Genomic DNA, 21,179 nt, shown 5'->3' with positions numbered 1-21,179 from the left:
ACACTCACAATCACTCTCATGGTGTGCTATGCAAAGTGCGAGAGCTCCCTCTCCAAGCAAGTAGAGGTTGAGAGCCTACACCAACACTCTTGGCTATGGAGTGCAAATCCAACCAAGAGCCATGCTTCAATGCTTAAGCTTGCCATCTCCTTCTTCTTCATTACTATGCTATTATGTATGCTAGCAACAAGAGTATGATAAGTGAGGAACTAATTCTTTCTCTTACGAAATGTTTCTTCTTCCTCTTCCCTACCCTCATTCCCTGCTAGCTCTCTCCACCTTCGAAGGTGTTTGAGGTCTTGGGACTGAGGCTTGGGATAGTTAAAGCTTTCTTCAAGTTTATGTTATGTTTGTGGTGCATGAAGCCTTCCATCTTCATGGCATCACCTAGGTCACAAGGAACACAAAGACTGTATTGTAACAAGTCTCTCTTTATGGGAGAAATCATAATACAAATGCCTATTGGAGGGGGGACCGGCTCCACATAAATCCGGTCCTCAATTGTTGTCATGTTCTCTAAACTCTCTCTCTTGCAAAAGTATTGTCTATGCCAAGTTAACTAATTGCTATGATTATGTTGCTATCTTCAATTAGGTCTACCCGCTATGCTCACAAAATCATTTCTTGAAAGTACTCTCATTAAATTCCGCTATTCTCAAATTGAATAGGCAAATTCCATTACAACACTTGTCTATCAATTTGGGGCTTTTGGTGAGGAATCGACACTTGTTTTGGAAAAGTGAGGTGGAAATAGGAGAGTACTTAGATTGTTGATATTATCACCTTTGAGGTGGCTACACGTAACTTGCTTCCTTGTTCACTACCCAAGCCTCCTCCAGGTCCAATGCGTCATCAACCTTTCGGGGTCGTGGGACAGGTGATCAGGGCCGTCCATCCCTCCCACATTACAGGACAGAATTAGTGTGTAGGGCACTACAATGCATGACATCTCAGCACGCAGAATCTCAGAGACGTAGACGACCAATATCAGGTGTCCAGCTCAGCCTCGGGGGGTTCACTATGTGTAAAACTACCATATCACGTGCGTTTAAGACATGTTTGTAAAACCCCTTATATGTGAATTTTGTTAGGAATATAATGTACCTTTTTCTTTTAAAATCTGCAAGTTTTTTTCAAATTTGAAAAAATAATACCCTTCTGTATATATATTTTTGTAAGTTTCAAGAACTTTAAATACCCTTTTGTGGAACTCACGTGATAGGTTACATTTTTAATAGGTGACCTCCTCGGGAGCTCAGCATGCGGAATCATCGTCTAGGTTCTCCAATCATTGCCAATGATTGCATGCCAAGTCAGTGCCCATAATCATCCCCGCATGCGTCAAATTTTCAGCCCGTAATCCAAACCTGCAACAACGAGTGGAGTAAGGGCAAGTCATCTCTCTGAAATTGATGAGGTGATGACACCTCAGCATGCATAATGTAAATTTCCTCCCATAATCTAACCTTTGCGCCATATGCAGGTTAACACTACGACTGAGCGCTCGCGTGCATCACTAAGTGCACTAAGTAATGCTGGCTCTATTGGCCCCCCTCCCCCGGACCCTTGACGATCGGGAATGGACACTTAGTTGTCCATTCACTCATAATATCTGCTCCCCCATGGCTCCCAGCCTCCGCCAGTAGCCAAGGGGTCTCTAGTATTATGAGAAATGGACACTTAGGAGGAATGGACGCTAAGTGTCCATTCTTAGCGTCCATTCCCTACCCCATAAGCGGCCACAAGCATCTGCTTTCCCAGATCCGGACGCACTAAGTCTACCGTAGCCTGTATTACACTGCTCTAACTACCTTTGTCATCGTCGGTTTGTGTCTTCTGGTGCATGCACAGGCAGTCAACCGTCACCTGCCACAAAGCGCTGCTCATTGCTATCTCATGCCGCACCAACTTGTCATCAACTGCGAACCTACAACAGTTCGTCAAATTTACTCACGAGTCCCTGCCCCGACTGCACACAGCCGACCGACACATGCCCTGCAGCCCTGCTGTGGCTTCGCCAATTTTGCCTGCACTCACCCCTGCAACTCGCCACTTTACTGGCATGCATTTGAAGTCCAACCTGAGGCGGCAATAATTGGTCTCTATAAACCTCTTTCGTTCCCGCATTGAATGCCTCCTTGCCCCCCCTCCCCTCCCCTCCCCTCCCCACCCCACCAAACACACACACACACACACACACTCGTGTTTCTATTTTCAGCCGAGCGCCGCGGACTCCGGAATCCTCAATCGACGACTCGACGCTCGCGCGATGTGCAGGACCCAGGTGAAGCAGAATTCTGAGGCGGCAAAAAGTTTAGGCCTCGAGGCTCGGCCTTCGGCTCCGGCCTTCGGCTCAGCCAGTTACCAGGGTACGATTTTTTTATCCTACGACCGGGTTTCCCACTTGGAAAGGACAACTTACAAGCCACCAGTGTTGCACAATAGGCATAGCCACTAGTCACTCCGACTCACCGTGCTAAAATTCATAATATAAATTTTAATAAATATATATTGAATTTCTATGAAAATTTTATAAAACTTGTTTTGGACGGGCAACGCAAGAGAATGCCTATCCGTAGACATTGGGACGGGCAATTTTTTGCCTTGCCATTCTGCTGCCATCCGTGAAGTTTCCTTGCCTTTTGTGTGACACTTTCGACGCCCCTTGATTGGTGGATGGCCATCAAATCCTGTCGTTGCCGAGCACACCCCGGTTGAGGGGGCAATCCACTCATCACTTTTGACTTTTACCAATGATTTCTCACGGCCAATGTTTACAACCCATGCATTAGGCTCATCCGACATCGCCAACCAGTCCAAGCCGGTGGTCCCCATCACACATTCCTGCTCCTGCGTGCACGTGTCACAATCCAATTATCCCTCTGTTGTATTCACACATGTAATTTGTATTTCTTTTAAATTTTATAAGCTTATAAGTCATTTTAACTTCAAGGCTTTGTTCCCACGAAAGGCTTCAAAGGTTTTATTGTTGAGCCCAATTCCGATGCTCATTTTCTCGCAAAGCACTTGGCACTTTCAATTACCCAGAAGCTTCATAAAAAAGGATGATGATGTGGAGATGTCAAGCTGTCAGCAAGGCCAAGAACATTGGCATAGCAAGTCGGCTTCTCTACAATAATCTGAAGAGATGTGGCCACTCGATTTCGAACCCAATGAAGACAGCGGCAATGAAGACAACATCAATCAAGTGCGTAGGGCGTATGCTCAAAAACTTGTTAATAAAGTACCCAATTTTTTGAGTTGTACAACATTGTAAAAGGACTAGACACTGCCCCGGCTAAAGAACATAGAAAGCTGGAGGTAAGACCTTGCCTCCATTTTCATGATTGGTCTACTTTTCTTTGTACGATGAATGTATCCGAGAGAACCGTGAGTGCTGAATCCTCTGAGAATCGCCATGATGTATCCGATGGAACCGTGAAGTGCTAAACCCAGAGAGAACCGCCATGTTGTATCCAAGAGAACTCATCACTGACATTGTAGACCCTATGTGATTTTGTGATAGCATACCCAAAGTTTGGTTGAAGGGGGTGCTTGTTAGGATCAGCCCAACTTGAGCAATCACTTGTGTGTGCAACCCCTCTAAGCTTGACAGACATGTGTAAGGAAACCCAAAGACTCCATGCATGTCAGCCACCTAGCAGCCTATGTGTCAATAAGCTACACCCTTATGTATGCCTATATGTGAGGCTCTTTGTACATGATTTTCTAATCTAGAAAATTGCATCCTTTTTATCATGAATGTCTCTGTTGTTTTTCCTCCATAGACCTAACAGAGCACCTGCTTCCTCCTTGTGACAAGTGAGCCAGCCAAGAAAATGGAAACCATCGATCAACGTCATTGTTTTCTCCTCCTGTGTCATTTCCATGTGAAGAAAATTTTTCATCCTCGTCTCCCATGTGAACAATCTCCATTTCATGTAAATGGAGTGAGATTCAGAGAGGTGGCCCATCGACAAAAGAATTGACGGTTAACGACTGTAATGACATCATGTATGAAGGCGCTTATTCAAGCAACACTGCATCCGTGAAATTCAACCCCAATGAGGCTTAAACATCATACATACACAGGAAATTGTGGAGGCATCCTGGAAAGGCCCTTCAGTGATCCTTCAAAGAACTACTAAGGCAGGAAATTGGTGAAAATGTCAAGTATAGTCAAAGGAAAGACAGACTTGGACCCAAACGGTGAGCATCACACGAAATCTGTGTTGTCATGGTCTCCAAATGGCTCAAGTAGTAGCAAAGAGTACGTTGAAAAGAGAGTCCCTCCTTTAGAAGGAGTGTGCAGAAAGGTGATGATCTTGGAGGTGTGACTTTTCAACTTGAGCCTTGGAAAGAAGTTGGGCCTTTGGAACTTGTACTTTCACAGTGCCACCCCCCCTCCCTCGAGGTAGCCTGATAATACTGATGGACGCATCACAAGCTTCAAACCATCCTCGCCAGCTCATGTTGTCTTGGCTTTAATGGATTATGGACAACCAAGCTCTTCTGGTATTTCTCGATAATATTCCTTCAAATGTGTAATTTTAGTGTAGGGCATGGGCACTCTGCTCATCGTTGTTTGAACCAGGATTAGGTGGTTTTTCAATTGGATTGTAAGATGTAGAAAAATCTGGCTTTGTGAGCACTATTTTTGTATTTGTTGTGATCTTAAGTTGTTACATGGTTTGCGTGCTGGATGAACCTATTTTTATGTGTTTGCTGCCACCTTTGCCAGGTGTATTTTTGTTGGAAGATAGCTTCTCTCATAGTTATTTTGCTAAAGTCTTTGGGCACTACCAAGAGTAGCTTTCATTCTTGAGTTTGGTGGTATATCATGTCAAAAATTTATGTGGCTTGAGGCTTGCTAGCTTCTTTAGTCAGAGGCTTGTGACAATTGTTTCATTGGTTGGAGATCCAAAAAGTGCTAGCAGGATGTATGCCTTTACACACACTCCCTTGTGCTTTTTGTGATGTATATCTATCATATTACTATTTCTAGAGGCTGGTGCCAACATGGCTACCTCAATACCACTATTTACCTCAAAGAAAAATAGGTTTCTGTGTCATGATCAAGAAAGAAATTTTTAGATTACACATTGTTGATGAAGGTTAGTTCTTGGGCTCTCGGATACACTCAGGATCTTGCATGGTAGGTTGTGTGTAGTTTTCATAAGAATTGTTTATCCTTTTGACCTCTTGTCGATCATGGTGTGACAGAGTGAGGATGAAGACTGGTTTTGGTAGGCTTCATTTCAAAGGACGTGCAAGCTTTATTGTTGCTTTGAGTTATTGGATGATGCAGAGTAGTTGGGAGTGAAATTGTGTGCAATCCCTTCTTCCAAATCAACGTTGATGACACTAAAGAATCATCTTATTTTTCATATGTGTGTAGTCATTTATTTATGGTCATTCCTTGTTTTTGATTGGGCAAGGGATCTCCTTGGATGGTCATCTTTAGAGCCAGCATGCTTCCAGAGTTTCTAGTTTCTGATTTCATGTTGACATTCTTGTCAAATCATTTTAGGCATGTTTGTAGGTCTGAGTTTGCTCAGTGCACTTTATCGTTTTGCATGTTCCATATCCAACTTGCCAACACCTCCTTGGTAACCCAACTACATTCAACTTGCCAACCCCTCCTTGGTAACCCAACTACATTCAACTTCCCAACCCCTCCTTGGTAACCCCCCTACAGATCCTATCCTACTCCCATAAGCTTGCCCCAACACGTTTCGTTTGATGTTGCACTCTTTCGTCTCATGTGATGCTTCAATGAGAGGGCACATACGTTCATTTTTCAAACTTTGAGAATTACTACTTGAACACATTTGTGGTTAACTCCTACCTCTATAGCTAGCCTGATCCATGCCATTTCATTTTGTTTTAAATCCAATAAATTTAGTCAAATCACTTCCTATACTTTGGGCGGTGCATGTCTACCATGTAGTGAGGCCATGTGGAAGCTCTTTCACTTGTGCGTGATGGGTCTCTTTTGGATACACTTCCTTGCATAACAGTTATTTTGCATTGCTCTATAGTCTCATTCTATGTTTTTTGCCAGAAAACCAGATTAATTATTACTTCACTATTATCCTTTCTGAAGAACTAGAGAAAGTCTTTCCTTTGGACATTGCATGTGAAATTTAGCTGTTCATTTTTTAGGGATCTTGCAATTTTACTTTGAGTAATTGATGTTGTTTGTAATGGAGAGCCTATTAGGGTATACATTTTTGTAAAGTGGTGATACATGTTCACTATAATTTATGTTCTAGCCTGGATTTTCACTTGCTTTTCAACCCTTCTATATTGTATTGATAATGGCATGGTATGAGGAGATAACAAATTTTGGATTAGCTAGCTTGACATCTTACATGCTCTTGAAAGGAATTTTAACTACTTGTTGATTTGGCTTATGAGGTGCTTTAACTGTGTGTCGAACTTTTGCATGGAGAATATTTCACACCATTGCTCGATTTTGCAAAGGATGTCGCTAGCTGGAGACATCCTTTGTTTTTTCAGATATGCATAATTATGAAGGAAGGCTTGCTTCTTTGTAGATTTGATTGTGCTTTATGACCCTAGTCACTGTGTCTTAACATCATTTTGTTCCTTCGTGACTTGTAGCTTATAGCTTTCTTGGTGCGAAGTGGTCTACTAAAAGCTGTGCAGCTTGGCTTGGAAGGGACATAAAGAATCATTTCAGTCAATTTTTTATGTGCGCCATCTTTCTAATTTTCGCCATTTAAGGTGTCTTCTTGCATTTGTTACATTCTCTAGCTTCCCCTTTAAGATCGTGTAGCGTATTAGCGATATGTTGTGGACGTTGTCTATCACGTTCTTGTACAGCACCCTTTTTCCTACCGTATACATTGCATCATTTTGATCTAGTAGTCTTGGATTACACATGCTTTGCATGAAGTATTTGCAAGATATATATCTAAGCATAAATGGGTGCCGCTCTCTATTTACCGTGGTTTTTGAAATCCCATAAAATGTATAAGCTAGTGTTTTTGTACTTGTAACACCTTGGTACCTTAACATTTCACATTTGGAGACCCTTTTTTCAACCCTTCTCTTTTGCAATATTCTTTCTGCTCCTATGCAAGCTCACATTTTATTTACAGTGCATTGGTGCACGGACTCCATTTTGCATCCAATTGTTTTGTTGCTCTCCCCCTTTGAGTAGATCATCTTTTTTACTTATCTGCTACTATTATAAGTCTTGCAGGCTCAGTGCCATCTTCTTAGTGAGAAAAAAAGTATGATGTGCCAAGGAGCCAGTCCTACAAAATTTTGAGCACTCAAACATGAATGTGGGATTGTTGGACATGCTATGATGATTGTCAGAGTTTTTGCTTGATTTCAACCTTTGGAAACATGTCAGGTAGGATCCGTCACGTCCGATCTAATTTCTTTGTCAATCCAAGATCAAAAGTTGCTACAGGCAATGCAAGGCATGATTCTTACTTTCTTTAGGTTAATTTGAACATGCTGAATATTTTTGCCATCTGCTCAAGCTTGTTATGGAGACAAAGGATCCGCATGGTGTTTTCTTCGAGTAAATTCTTGTCGGAGGGCGTGCCGCTAGGGTTTAATGTATAATATTCAGATGCATGAAACCAACCAAAATGTTGTTATTTTGTGGCAGTTGTGAAGATACTCACCGCATGCCATTTGATTGCTTTTTAAGGTGCTAAGATGGAAGGGCATGCTACGTGACATATGCAGCTATTCTTATTGTAATTGGTATTTTCATTACACTTCTTTTTTAGTATTTTTTTGGGGGTTGATGCGTGCTTCTCTTAATTTTTCTCTACATTGTTTGCTTTAGGCAGGTAGTTTAAACGTTGCAGCAGAGCAGACTCAATGTCGGTAGTCCTCAAGCCTTACTAGCTTTGTCAAGATGGACAAAAGCATTGATAAAATGTTCATACATCACATTGAGTTTGTTGGCCATGTAGAGATAGGAAGTGGAAGTGCAAAAAGAGGCAAGGATGATTTTTGGAATGCTATTCTCACTTGCAAGCTTACTAGTGAGACAAACCAATCTTTTGTGTCTCACTTCATGGGCTTTTATGCTCGAAATGCAGCAACAAATTCTCTATTTCACCTTGCTAATGAGGCTTTCTGAGCTCCTATGCGCAGCTCCTAGGATAATTCCTTCAAATTATCCTCCAACCTCCGTCTTCCTCACAGCTATTCTTAGGGGTATCCATCTCTAGAAGTAATGATTATTTGGGTTCTAGCCATCTCTCTTCTAGGTATGGCACCATGGGAGTATCAGGTTCCATTTTGAAGCCCTTCACCCGAACAAGATTGATTTGCATCTTTTGTTGTTTGTACTCAAGATGTACTTTTGCATGATCAACAATTTTCATGAAGCGTGATGATGGTGCATGCAAAATCAACAACAAACCCAACAGAAATCCTTGTGTAGATTCTCAGCCTTGCATCTGTTCTACAAAATTCCGGTGAAGATGCTTGTCATCTGCAATGTCTTGGTTCATCTGCAATGTCTTGGTTGGTTGGGTAGGGATCAGGCTTGGGAAAGCTACATAGCTTGTTATTCTCTCCCAAGAAGCTGCTCTGGTCTCCTAGTTGTGTTCTTGCAGGTATCTCTCCGGAGAGCCCCTAATTGAAGAAAACATTGAACTTGGCAAGCATGTTTAACACTAGGTTGGTAATGGGACACTTTTATGTCCTGGGAAACTTTTATGTCCTGTTAAGTGACCATTTTCCTTGAATTATGTCAAGAGTTTCAAAATGGATTTTGAGGTGCTATCTATCTAGAAATTTGTCTCATGAGCTGAAAAAAACACGACATTTTTTTGGAATATCAATTCTATCTTTAACATTGTCCTTGCACAACATTTCACAACCTAAACTGTGTGAGAAAACAGGTCCTGTTTTTGACTTTTTTCAACTTTTTGCAACTATACCACTCTAGAATTCATGTTTGTGAGGTCTATAATGCTAGAGAACTATCTTTAGTAGTCCTCAACATGTCATGATGCTTTTAGGGAGAAATAAATATTAAAGTTGTAAGTTATGACCAAATTACAAAAATTGTCAAATCCTGTTTTTTAGCCAATTTTAGCTCTTCTATGATTTTTTTGGTGGATTTCATGATATCCAAATGCATTTTTTATTTTCTATGTCGCATATTGTAACATAAAGCTAATATTCCTTGAGTTTTGGGGCACCTAATACCCTATTTTTCATAGTACACAACGATGGTTGATTTTTTCAATTATAGAAGAAAACGAAACATTCTAATATATCAAGTATAGCTTTTTCAATATTGTTAGTTTCTTGTGACAACTACATGCATTTTGTAGGTAGTAACCATATCTAGTCATAAGGATCAAATTTGGCTAGATATTAAATAGTTTCTACGGGATTCTACAACTCATAATGTTGAACCCAGTTTTTTCATGCTTGCTATATTTAACACTTCATCTTTGTCCCCAAGATTCCCCTTGGTAAGAAATGTATTATTCTTTTGACATGCTCCATGGCTCCTTATGAACATAAAGGACAATAGGAAACTAAGAAAACATGCATATATTATTTGTATTGAGTGTGGCTATAGAAACTTTGATGATAGGTTTGCAGAATGGTAAAAATTCAACTTTTTTGTACCTATTTATTTTGGCAAAAAGAAAAAGTGAGTGAGAAGCAATCATATGTTCTGATCACCAACCCATTGAAGTTAACTAGGGAATTTATCTCAAGTCCTACAAAAATCCCTAATCTTATTTTTATGCAACAAAACGTAAGAAATGACTGTTTTGATGAAAATGCACTAGTCCATCAACTTTGGAGGCTTGGTGTGACCAAAAGATGATAAATTTTACAAGTTTTCTATTTTTTCCATGTATAGTAGGCCTTGAACTATAACCTCATGAAAGGATTTTACAAAATGAGTGGATCTACTATGGTTTTGGAGGTTTTTTTCAAAACCCTGAAAGGACACTTTTATGTCCTGTTAGGTTACCAACCTAGTGTTAAGCTTCCCAACTCTACGGGTATAGATTCTGTGAGCTTGTTGAAGGATAAATCAAGTAACTCTCAAGGCCTGAAGCTTGGAGAGATCTATAGGACGGGCATATAATTGAATATACATGGATTTCTACCACTTTTGGATCTTTCATTACTAATCGTGCAACATCAAATGAGTACATGCCAATTAGTCCAAACTTACTGAAATGAGTCAACTTTTGTTGCCGCATTAATGCAAGTAGACTCTATAGTATGTTTATCAAATGGTATTAGTAGTAGTATTGCATCATTAATTAAAGCTTCAATATGTTGTTTTGAGTTGCTACCTCTCCCCACACAACCTTTTTAGTTCCATATATTGGTGCTCACCTTTTGTAGGATGCATCCCGTCCGACTTTGATGTACATGACCAAAGTTTTGATCCCATAGAGATTCCACATGTCCACTTCATTGTGTCATCATATCTAATTAGATATTGCTTCAATTAATGCTAGCAGTTGCAAGGAGGAAGCACTCTGTAGGTGTTACTGGGGTGGTGGGTATGGCAACCAACCTCTTTCATGAGCCTTGACTCACCAATTCCGTTGATGGTAGTTCAACTTGACTTTGTTGCTTTACCTTTGTAAACTTGAGAGACCTTCAACCTTGTTGGTAGTTCAACTTGACTTTGTTGCTTTACCCTTGTAAACTTGAGAGACCTTCACCTTGTTGTTTGCAATGGTATTACCACTTCCCAGCATATAGATATTTTGCCGTGCTAGTGTGACACTAAGTGGCATGGCATTCTTAGTGGAAGATATTGGTATAATTATTAGTGGTTCATGAGTATGGCTGGAGTATTGGAGACTATAGGCTCTTTCTTTACCTTTGGTTGTACAACTTGAGGCGATGCAACTGATGCGCAAGTGTCCTCAACGTGATGCACATATTTATTCCACCTACATTTTGTATACTGTTTCTCAACAATATTATGGTTTAGGGAATTGGGAATTATAGTTTCTTTATTTGCCTCCTTGGGTTGCATAGCTACAACAGCTGGAGTTGATACAGGACGGCCATCAAATTTACTCATTACAGTGGTGTGGATTATGCTACCAACATTTGGTGTGGGGCTCTTCTTAACATGGTTCAAGGTATCAACACTAGGCTTCTCATCACATTTCAAGACGTTGAGGAAAATCCAAGGATTATGCTGGAGGGTGATGCAATTCTGGGGTCCTTATTGAGCATGCCTTTGAGGAGGTTCTTAGTTGAGTCAGTAAGGGTCGAGCCATCCAAATATTTCTTGTTGGAGAGGTTGACAGTATAGATGTCATTGTCACATGCATTGTGACCAAGGTGCTAGATGAAGGGGATTCCAAGGCTCCATATATATAAATGAAATGGTTGCAGCATCCTTGGATGAGCTCATGTGTGCATAAGGTTGAGCTTACAACATAGTGGTCATCAAGCCTTTGTCGAGGTTGCACCACCCGTGCAGCATGCCCAAAGTCTATCAACACCACCTCATGTAGCTCTAATTATAGTCCTCGTGCATCTGCAACAACAACTAGTTTAGCTTGGAGTTTTTTCTTAGATAAGCTTGGAATTTTTAATAGCAGCATGCGCTTTGCCTTGAATCACTAGATCAGCCCTAGTGCTACCTATTGCTGCAAATCAGTCCTAGCATTTTTAGTTTTCAGACCTTCGCTCGTTCGATCGTGGATCTAGCCTTGCTAGAATTTCCATTGCCATCCAGTACTTCGGCAGCCCATGGAGCCTCTTTTTGGCCATTTTCTCTCTGCATCAAGTGCTCCTATTGATGTCCATCATTGGTCTCATAAAGATTTTCATTTTTAGCTCTAGTTTACGCGATAGATTTGTTGCATTGTGCATGCTAGATTTGCATTTTGTCAATCAGCTTTCAGCCCTTCATTCCCCTCACATTAGAAGTGCAATTCTCCACAGATCTATCCCTTGGTGTCCATCTGCAATCCCACATTGAGAAGTATCCAAAGGTGCAACAAATTAGCCCCGGAGGTGCTTCATCTTGAAGAGTTACTCAGGGGACAATCACCCTTTGAGTCAGTAGAGTCTCCACTTGGGGTATTGCATGTGTGTACATTCCATTTACCCAATCAAAAAGCAAATACCACATTGGCACGATGTGGGGGGCCCTTGATAGGGTTGGGTGAGACCCCATCGGATGTCATCTTCTCTTCTCTTTCTCTCTCTCTCTTTCCCTCTACAAAAAAGTAAAAGAAACCCTCGTTTTAGCTAAAAGCAATCATTAACATAAGGAAAGAAGTAAAGATTTGTGGAAGTCTAAAACCTAGATCTTCACCATTTCAATTCCATTGCATATGACATTGGTATCAGGGCTTTGTGGTGTTGCATTAATCCGCTAATCTTTCAAAAAAAAATCTTCGTTGAGTGTTTGATAGCGTTTTGTCCAAGGATGCTTCTCTCACTCAAAGAGTTGCAGGACTTGTCATCGCATGTAGGACTGTGCACCTTGAGCATAGGAAATGCAAACACTTTATACCAGGAGTTACATTTGTGGTGTGCCTGCGAGAGAGGAGAGTTGACTTGGTGTGTGCACTCGACCATCTTGACATAAAAGAAATCCTAGCATGGATATTTGCAGTCATAACTTCTTCGACATGACAGATTGCATCATTGAAGACAAGAAACATGAAGATGTTGATTGCGAGTATTAAGATTTGTAAGCGGCCTATGATGATAGAGGGAGACGCCATCCAGATTAGCCTACTAGCTTTGGAGTCTCAGTGTTGTTTGAAGACCCATCTCTCTCATCTACTTGGAGAATTCCATCATTCCAAAAGTGGCATTGCACCGTCATGATTTATACACATCTTTGGCAACACATCAGGATCTACATCTTCTTAGCAATCAATAGCCATTAATATGGAGACAAAGGGTTCTAATATGAGGCATCCACCAATGGAGTTCCAGGCATTGTGAGCCTACATTTGCAACCACATCTTTTGCAGAGACAAGGAGTTATCTAAAGCTTCCATCTAATAGCAATCTAGTCGAAGCCCCAAGATGAGCCTCTATCTTGTGGGGTTACTTGGTGGTTTCATGAGACATCATACAGTGGACTTGCCATGGTTCATGGGCATTCCATAAGACATATCTATCTTCATCTCTGATTCGGTGTTGCTCTCGTCAATCTTCCCAGGTAGTAGCAATAGGCTGGCCGGTAACCTTCTTGCACATTGGCGTTTTCCTATCCAGCCTGTTTGGTCCCTTCCTAAACCCTAGAGCCATTCAAAACTTTTTTCAGCCTAGAAAATAATTAATTAGAAAAAGCAAGACCAACAAAGAAGTCATGCGGACAACGAGACTTTACTCCAGAATGAAAAGACAAGGATATTCCGGATAAGAAATTACGTCATCCCTATATTTTTCCAAAAAGATTAAAATAATTTTTATACTTCTTTGTCAAAAGCCGCGTGGGAACTGCTCTAGGTTGGGAACTGGGAGAAAAAGGGATTAACTTGATTGAAAGATAAATTTAAGAGATAAGAATTAAGAAAAAAATTGGGGTCCAATAGGAATTAAGAAGAGAATTAGGGTCCAATAGCATTTGAGAAGAGAAATGGGATCCAATAGCAATTGAGAAGAGAATTGGGGTCCAATAGGATTTGAGAAGAGAATTGGGGTCCAATAGGAATTGAGAAGAGAATTGGGGTCCAATGGGAATTGAGAAAAGAATACCCACCATCTCCTATATAAGCACCCCCTCTCCTTTGTAATTTTACACACATTATTGCTAAGTTACTTGCATACTTGCCATGCTCAAGATTATGCTTAAGTAAATCAAGGTCTCCATTAAACCTTGCTCTTGCTCTCTCCCTCTCTTGAAGGCCAAACCCTTGAGGGTTTTGTGAAGAAGCTCCTCTCTCCTCCCTCTTCATCCTAAATCCCTTTCCTTCCTCTTTGAGCCTCACATCTCTTCAAGAAGGACTTCAACCCCACTTCCCTCTTGTTTATAGGAGGTAATCTTCATTTCTAGTAGGTTTAATTAATCCATGTGTTTTAATACTAAGAAGGTTTATGTGCATCATTTTAGGTTTAAGCTTTAATGGTAACCTTGGAATTAAGGTTAAGTATTAATGGTAGTTATGCATCATTAAGTTAAGCTTCAAAGGTAGATTTGCACTCGTAAGATAAGCTTTAATGGTAACTTCACACTTAGGTGTAAGCTTTAGTGACTACCTTAAATTTTTAGGTTTAAGCTTTAATGAAAACCTTGCAATTAGGGTTAAGTGATAAGAGTATCTATGCATCATAAAGTTACACTACAAGAGGCTATTCATATTAGCGATGCTCACACAGCGACGCTCAAAAAAAAAAATCCCGGCGTCGCTATGAGCGTCGCAAATTTACAAAGAAATTTGCGACGCTCATAGCGACGCCGGCTGGGCTAAAAAAATAACCGAGCGCGCCCAAAAACTTAGATCTCAGATCTGAGTTTTTCGGCGCCCTCAAGCAAGGAGCAGGTAACGCTCTTCCTCTCTCTCTCTCTCTCTCTCTTTTTCTTCTCCACACACACACACACACACACACACACACACACACACACACACACACACACACGAGGAGAGGAAGGAGAGCCAGGTATGCTCCTTCCCTCTCCTCATTCTCATGTTCCCTTCCCCTCTTTCTCTCTCCCTCTCTCTCTCTCTCACACACACACATACACACACACACATAGTGTTTTTGAGAGAGAGAGAGAGAGAGAGAGAGAGAGAGAGAGAGAGAGAGAGAGAGAGTACAAACATAAACAAAAACGCACACACACATACATAAACAAAGAATGCACACACACATTGAGAGAGGAAAAGAGAGAGAGAGCATGCATAAACAAAAAACGCACGCATTGAGAGAGGAAAAGAGAGAGAGAGAACATGCATAAACAAAAAACGCACACATTGAGAGAGGAAAAGAGAGAGAAAACATGCATACGATCCAAAAAAACGCACACACATTGAGAGAGAAAGAGAGAGAAACTAATTTAACATCGTAGGAAACAAATTAAAATTTAAGACCTAAAGATCTAGCCGACGAGGAGTTGAACTCAAGACCTGTGAACTCAAGACCTATTATTCAAGAGGGAAATGGCATAATCAATCTATCATACTTGGCATGGGTGATAGAAAGGTTATACCATTTATCTCTTTTTATTGGCACACACATCCACACACGCGCACACACACAAGAAGAAGAGAGTTATAACGTCGTAGGAAACTATCCTAAAAGACGTTAAAGATTAGGTTAGATGTAGACTTACGTTAAATTAGATTTAGGTTTATTTAAGTTAAATTAGATTAGATTTAGGTTTATTTTTAACTAGATTTACGTTTATTTACGCTAGATTTAGATTTACGTTATATTAGATTAGATTTAGGTCTCCATAGACTGCGATGCTTGCATGAAGCGGGTGAAGAAAGCCCTCAATGGAATATAGGGTATTGCTGCCTTCACTCATGGTGGGCTCCGTCGATCCAAAAGTACTGGTGAAATGTCTTCAGAAGATAGGGAAGAAGGTGGATCTTCAGGGCGGCAAGAGTCACTACATCCCCGACACAATGACCATCTAGACAACCTCTAGTCATTCAACATCAACTTCAAAGTTAGTAACAAGAGCAAGAACGGTCTAAAGGGCCAATTGCTGTCGTCAGATGTGGATGGAGATGAGGCAGCGTCACCGCCGGAAGTTAACTCTCACATCTTTAGTGATGAGAATGCCAACTCTTGCCGAGTTATGTGAAAAATTATGTGTTAAATTAGTTTTAAGGTTCTTATAATCCCTGTTAGTTTAGTTCTTTGTTTTTAATATAACATAATTTACGTTAGATTTAGATTTATGTTATATTAGATTAGATTGAAAGCACTCCTGGTTCTTCTCAACATGTAGACAAAGTTTGGATGGAGTGACACTAGCGTCACAGCGCTTTTCAGGTGATCTATTACAATTAGTTTACTTTAATAAAACTCTAAATGTATAATGATCTGATAGATTTTTACACGACTGTATCGTATTTTTATGTTGTGTAGATTGCTTAAAGAGCACATACTACCAGCTGACAATGTGATGCCAGATTCCCGAGATGAAGCAAGAAAGATTTTGCGAAACTTGGGGATGGATTACAATTCTATCCACGCTTGTCCTAATGACTGCATTCTTTTCAGAGGGGAATACATAGACATGGAGAAGTGTCCGAAATGTGATTCCGAAAGATATCGAGTAGATCTCCACGGGACAAAAATTCCACAAAATGTTTTGCGACATTTTCCTCTGCTTCCTCGCATCAAGCATTTCTTCGAATGTAAGTCCATGGCCGCCCTAGCATCATGGCATGAGGAGAATAAATCTTCGGATGGTGTGCTACGAATTCCTGCAGATTGCGCAGCCTGGAAACATATAGATAGAACATGGTCGGATTTTGCCAGGGAAGCTCGAAATTTGCGCTTAGGCCTGGCTATGGATGGCGTAAATCCATTTGGTCAAAGATCAACATCTTACAGTGTATGGCCCGTTGTCATCGTCAACTACAACATTCCCCCGTGGTTGACTACGAAGAAGGGGCACCTATGGCTAAGCTTGATTGTGCCAGGGCGATATAAAGTGGGGAATATGGATGTGTATCTTCGTCCACTATTGGAAGAGCTACAACAATTGTGGATTGGCATAGAGGTGGTGGATATGAGCCAACACACAGGACGATGGAATGCTTTGATCAGAGGCATTCTAATGTGGACCATGCATGACTATCCCAAGCTAACAGAATGCTCAGGTGATCTATTGACACTCCTCACTCAGACACTGTAAATCTTGTTTTTTCCCATAGTTGATCTATTATCATGTGTATACATGCAGGGCTTCAAACAAGCGGATACAGAGCATGTGCCACATGTGGACCTAGACTGAATGCACGTAGGGCACCCTCACTGAAGAAGCAAATCTGCGAAGGTCATCAAGCGTATCTTCCAGAGAATCATGTTTTACGCGACGGCTTTTTGGGAAGAGAGCCACCAAGGATGTCTGCACAAGCATGGTTAGAGCAGAAGGAGATGTGCGATGACGGATTGCCTCTAGGGATGAAGAGACTATCTCTATGGTACGAGTTACCATACTGGCCCCGACTCATGATCAATCACTTGCTCGATCCAATGCACATATTCAAGAATGTGGGTAATCTACTATGGGACCATCTGACCGGCAAGAAAGATACTTTGGGAGCCATAGTTGACCTTAGAAATGTGGATCGTATGGAGCAATATTGGCCGCAAACAGCGTCTGATGGATCAATAAAACTCCCTAAAGCACCATGGATTTTCACAGGAGCCCAAGAACGCAAAGTAAAAGAGACCATTTGATCTTTGCGGACCCCCACTGGCGTAATGCACTCGCTCCGAACGTGTTTTACTAAAGAAGGAAAGCTTACCGGTTTGAAGTCACACGATTGGCATAAAATGTGTCAGGTACGTTCATAGTGGACTTTAATATCATTGCATAAAATGTGGACTTTAATATCATTGCTGCACATACTTTACAGTTTATTTTACCGGTTGCCATTGAGGGATGTTTGTCTCTCGACATCCATAACACAATCTACAAACTTGCAAAGCTGGTGCAATGGATCTCACAAAAGGATATCAACGTAGACTCCATACCATTCGCCAAACTAAATGCTACGGAGCTTGTGTGCATGTTTGAGAAACATTTTTCTACTACCATGCTAACCATTCAGGTGCATCTTCTTGTTCACATAGTTGATGCGGTGGAAATAGCTGGCACAGTTCATTCCAGATGGATGTTCTTCTTAGAACGTTTCATGAAAACGCTTAAGGGATATGTGCGTCAAAAGGCACGTCCGGAGGGTAGCATGGCAGAAGGTTGGTTGGTATCAGAGTCCCTAGTGTACATTTGAGAGTGGCTAGACGGATTTGATAAAGCCCGGGACACGCTATGGCGAACCATAGATGATGAGCGCATATCTGGGATTGTCATGTGCAATCTCGGTGTTGAGAAGAAGATGACGGAAGATCTAGAGGCTAAAATCAACCGATTTTGCATGCTTCACAATCCAGTGATGCAAAAGTGGATTTCACAATATGAGGATGCAAAGCAAGAGCGACAAAGGGCACGAATCGAGTGGAGACGAGGAAGACGACCACCGATGCACTATCCAGCGGTTCTGGAGAGCCTACCAACCTTCATGAGCTTAAGATGGTTGCACAACCAATTGAAAAGCGCACAACAATGCGGTGACGAAGTGACTGAGGAAGAGTGGGAGTACTCTCGGGGTTGCGCAACCAAGGTAAGTTTGCAATGTATGACTAGCAAGTGACTTTATTTATAAACATTTGAACGGCCACTCATAATCTTTGTTCGTTGTAGTATAAGTCATACACAACAGCATGGTGTAAAGGTTGACATTTTAGGGTGGAACGAATCGACAAAAAGCGTTTTACTCAAGATTGTGGAATCATGGCAAAATTTGAACAGTCTAGTCGACGACGTTCCTCTGATGCAGATCCTGTGGTGGCGGAACTCACTTACTTCGGCACGCTGCAAGAGATTTTGAGGATCGATTACAGAGGATTTTTTGTCAACTTGTTCGACGTGCAATGGTTCAAGATAATCACGGAGGGTCGCAACGCTACTGTGCGTAGAGGAGAGTCTGGTTTTCTTGAGGTGGATTCTACTAAGAAATGGACTGACCTAAGAGACACTTTCGTACTACCCGAGCATTGTGAACAAGTAAGTATGTAAATAGTTAACATCCCCCTTTTACAAGTTATGTGCTTGAAAGCTCTCATGTAAGTTATGTGGCTCTGGCAGGTAATATTTTATCCTACAAAGTCTACATCAAACTAGTGGTACGTCATAGAGGTAGCCCCTCGTAGTGCAAGGACGTATGAAGGCTACCATGTGCCAATCACAGCGGCATCAATGGAGGAGATCAGAGAATATTCTCAATCAGAAGCCGCTGCGGTGGTGCCAGACGAGCATCAAGATGCTACTACTCTATATGGGGTGCATGCAGAGGAGCTACAAAATGAAACAGAGGATACGTGTTTAAACGGAGAGCTCTATATAGATATAGGAAGTTATGCTGAGTTATGCGAGGATGAGAGAGAGATCTCTTAAAGCCACAAATATTGTATTTGAACAATTTTGCTCCGTGTTGTAAAAGCTCTGGCTCTCTACGTACCTTCCATGGTGTATAACACTCTTTTCTACTCGCGCTCACATCTTTTGATTGAAAATTCTGAGTTTTCGACTTGCCTCTTCTATCACTCAATTCATTGCGTCATTGTATTTATATGCGTCATTACGTCATTGTATTTAATGGTCTTTGCGTCATTGTCTACTCTATTCATTCAATATTAAGTTTAAATATTCGTGTGTTTAATGCAGGTATGGATGATGAGGAGTTTCTTTCTTCTTTGTCACCGCAGCAGAGACAGTGGTACGTGGAGCGTCATTGCTCTGGCGCATCATCGCGTGTTCCTACTCCATCCGCATCTCCCTCTCTTTCGGAGCATTCGGCGCGCTCCGAAGCTTCGGCGTCGACGAGACGAGCTTCACACTCGTCTAGACACCGGCGCTCTAGTGGTGGCGGTGGCGGTTGTTGTGGGGATTCCACCACCGATGCCTCCACACCGCCTCGTGTTCGACGAGGCTCTTTACCCTCCCCTTCTTTGCCCGCCCCCACACCAGCCACAGCATCGCCATCTACGCCAGGTTTTGCACGGCTGACTGTTCCTAGAAGCTACACACCTCTACCTACTCCGCCAGGAGCCACCCCACTCGACACTCCTCGCTTTGGGGCCCAGACGTCGGTGGAGACACCTGACGTCCGTACCCCCATCGACACGCCGCTAGAGACCCCTGCCGGGACACCCAGGTTCACGCGTCACCGGCCAGAGGGCTTATCTTACTCCGTCGACTTCAGCGGCGGCATCATCATGGATGATGATGGCAAGAAGGTGATCTCGCGCATGCGTGGTCTTTGCTCTCAGATGTTTAGACACTACATACTAAACAAATGGAGTGAAGTACCAAGTGATTTAAAAAACAGAGTCATCAGCATACTTCATGATGAGTTTCCCATTCCAACACGGGATCAGCGCTTCAATGAAGACCTGATGAAGATTCGAATGCGCGAATACTGCAAACACAAGCGTTCCAAAGTGCAAAAAGCAATCAAGAATGGGTGGAACAGGCCAGATTGGCTGGCCAAAAAAGATTGGAAGAATGCGAAGAAAGCAGCGCGCGAGAATCCCGACAAGTGGAAGCAACAAAAGGATGAAGCCAGAGCGCGAGTAGAGGCAGGGAGCTCGCACCACTTGGGGAGCGGTGGATGGGCATCATTTGAGGCCGATTTTGTAAGTGTTTTCGCATTGCTCTTTATGTTCGATAGTTTAGGGTTTATGAGTTTTTTAATTCTAACATAATGAAATCTTTGTATGTTTTGACAGTGGTCAATGACAGGACGTGATCCCACACCGTACGAGTGCGAGTACGCAGGCAGGAAGGGCTTAAACGCCCTGATGGACATTCTCAGTTCTCACGGCGGCATGTTTAGTATTAGGGTTTACTCTTTTCTATTTTTTGTATTGTTTTATAAATGTTGTTATATGTTTATACTTACTGAAAGCTGTCTTATTGTCTTTTTTTGCAGAATCCGACAGATACGCCGCTTGGACGTGATGAGACGTCTGACTAGACGACGTCAGTTTAGCTGTAGCTAGATAGCATTAGTTTAGGGTTTCTCATAGCTTATGTATCATGAGACGGATTTTATACGTCTTTTTGAACCATGTATATTATTACATTCGTCACCGCAGTTCCTTTTGCCAATCAATTCTTTATGCCTATGATGTTGTACAATTGTCATTATTACATTTGCCAATCAATTCATTTTGCCTATGATGTGTACAATTGTCAATTTTGCAAACAATGCGTCTTGTGGGTGACTATTTTAGGTCTATTATCTACCCTTGCACTTTTTTTAAAAAGTGAATCAAGTACAATATGGTTGATGGGTGGCACGGCATTCAATGCCCTGCCACCAAAAAAAAATTCTCTCGGGCATCGCTATAACCGTCGCTATTTATGGCTCTGTAGCGTCGCTATGAGCGTCGCTATAGTC

At 41.7% G+C, this 21,179-nt stretch overlaps 2 protein-coding genes across 12 annotated transcripts; both read left to right on the top strand.

The window, feature by feature from the left end:
- Positions 1–1,989: 1,989 nt before the first annotated feature.
- Positions 1,990–8,895, top strand: LOC147451467 (uncharacterized). 11 transcript variants are annotated; one of them, XM_086520361.1, is made up of 4 exons: positions 1,990–4,515; positions 6,628–6,718; positions 7,709–7,749; positions 7,839–8,860. In XM_086520361.1, the coding sequence occupies exons 1-4, from the start codon at positions 4,488–4,490 to the stop codon at positions 7,877–7,879; spliced, it is 201 nt and encodes a 66-aa protein (XP_086376487.1). In that variant the 5' UTR covers positions 1,990–4,487; the 3' UTR covers positions 7,880–8,860. The 11 variants fall into 11 exon arrangements, 1 of the variants encoding a protein (XP_086376487.1); XR_015189231.1 differs by lacking the exon at positions 6,628–6,718 and having other exon boundaries at positions 7,694–7,742; positions 7,839–8,862; XR_015189229.1 differs by lacking the exon at positions 6,628–6,718 and having other exon boundaries at positions 7,694–7,749; positions 7,835–8,862.
- An 11,130-nt stretch (positions 8,896–20,025) lies between these two features.
- Positions 20,026–20,914, top strand: LOC147451466 (uncharacterized). Its single transcript, XM_086520626.1, has 2 exons — positions 20,026–20,412; positions 20,506–20,914. The coding sequence occupies exons 1-2, from the start codon at positions 20,026–20,028 to the stop codon at positions 20,776–20,778; spliced, it is 660 nt and encodes a 219-aa protein (XP_086376752.1). The 3' UTR covers positions 20,779–20,914.
- The last annotated feature ends 265 nt before the right edge of the window (positions 20,915–21,179 follow it).

Source organism: Adiantum capillus-veneris, chromosome 9 (assembly GCF_014529385.1).
Source record: "Adiantum capillus-veneris isolate H3 chromosome 9, ASM1452938v2, whole genome shotgun sequence".
NCBI lineage: Eukaryota > Viridiplantae > Streptophyta > Polypodiopsida > Polypodiales > Pteridaceae > Adiantum > Adiantum capillus-veneris.
Note: the sequence above shows the minus strand (reverse complement) of the source record. Positions and strands in the feature narration are given on the sequence as shown.

Excerpts from the sequence above, each read along its gene's own strand:
- LOC147451467 (XM_086520361.1), top strand. The coding sequence starts at position 4,488 with ATGGATTATGGACAACCAAGCTCTTCTG. Across the intron at positions 4,516-6,627 it reads TGGACAACCAAGCTCTTCTG|CTTATAGCTTTCTTGGTGCG; the intron begins GTATTTCTCGAT and ends CGTGACTTGTAG. Across the intron at positions 7,750-7,838 it reads AGCTATTCTTATTGTAATTG|GTAGTTTAAACGTTGCAGCA; the intron begins GTATTTTCATTA and ends TGCTTTAGGCAG.
- LOC147451466 (XM_086520626.1), top strand. The coding sequence starts at position 20,026 with ATGCGTGGTCTTTGCTCTCAGATGTTTAGACACTACATACTAAACAAA. Across the intron at positions 20,413-20,505 it reads CATCATTTGAGGCCGATTTT|TGGTCAATGACAGGACGTGA; the intron begins GTAAGTGTTTTC and ends ATGTTTTGACAG.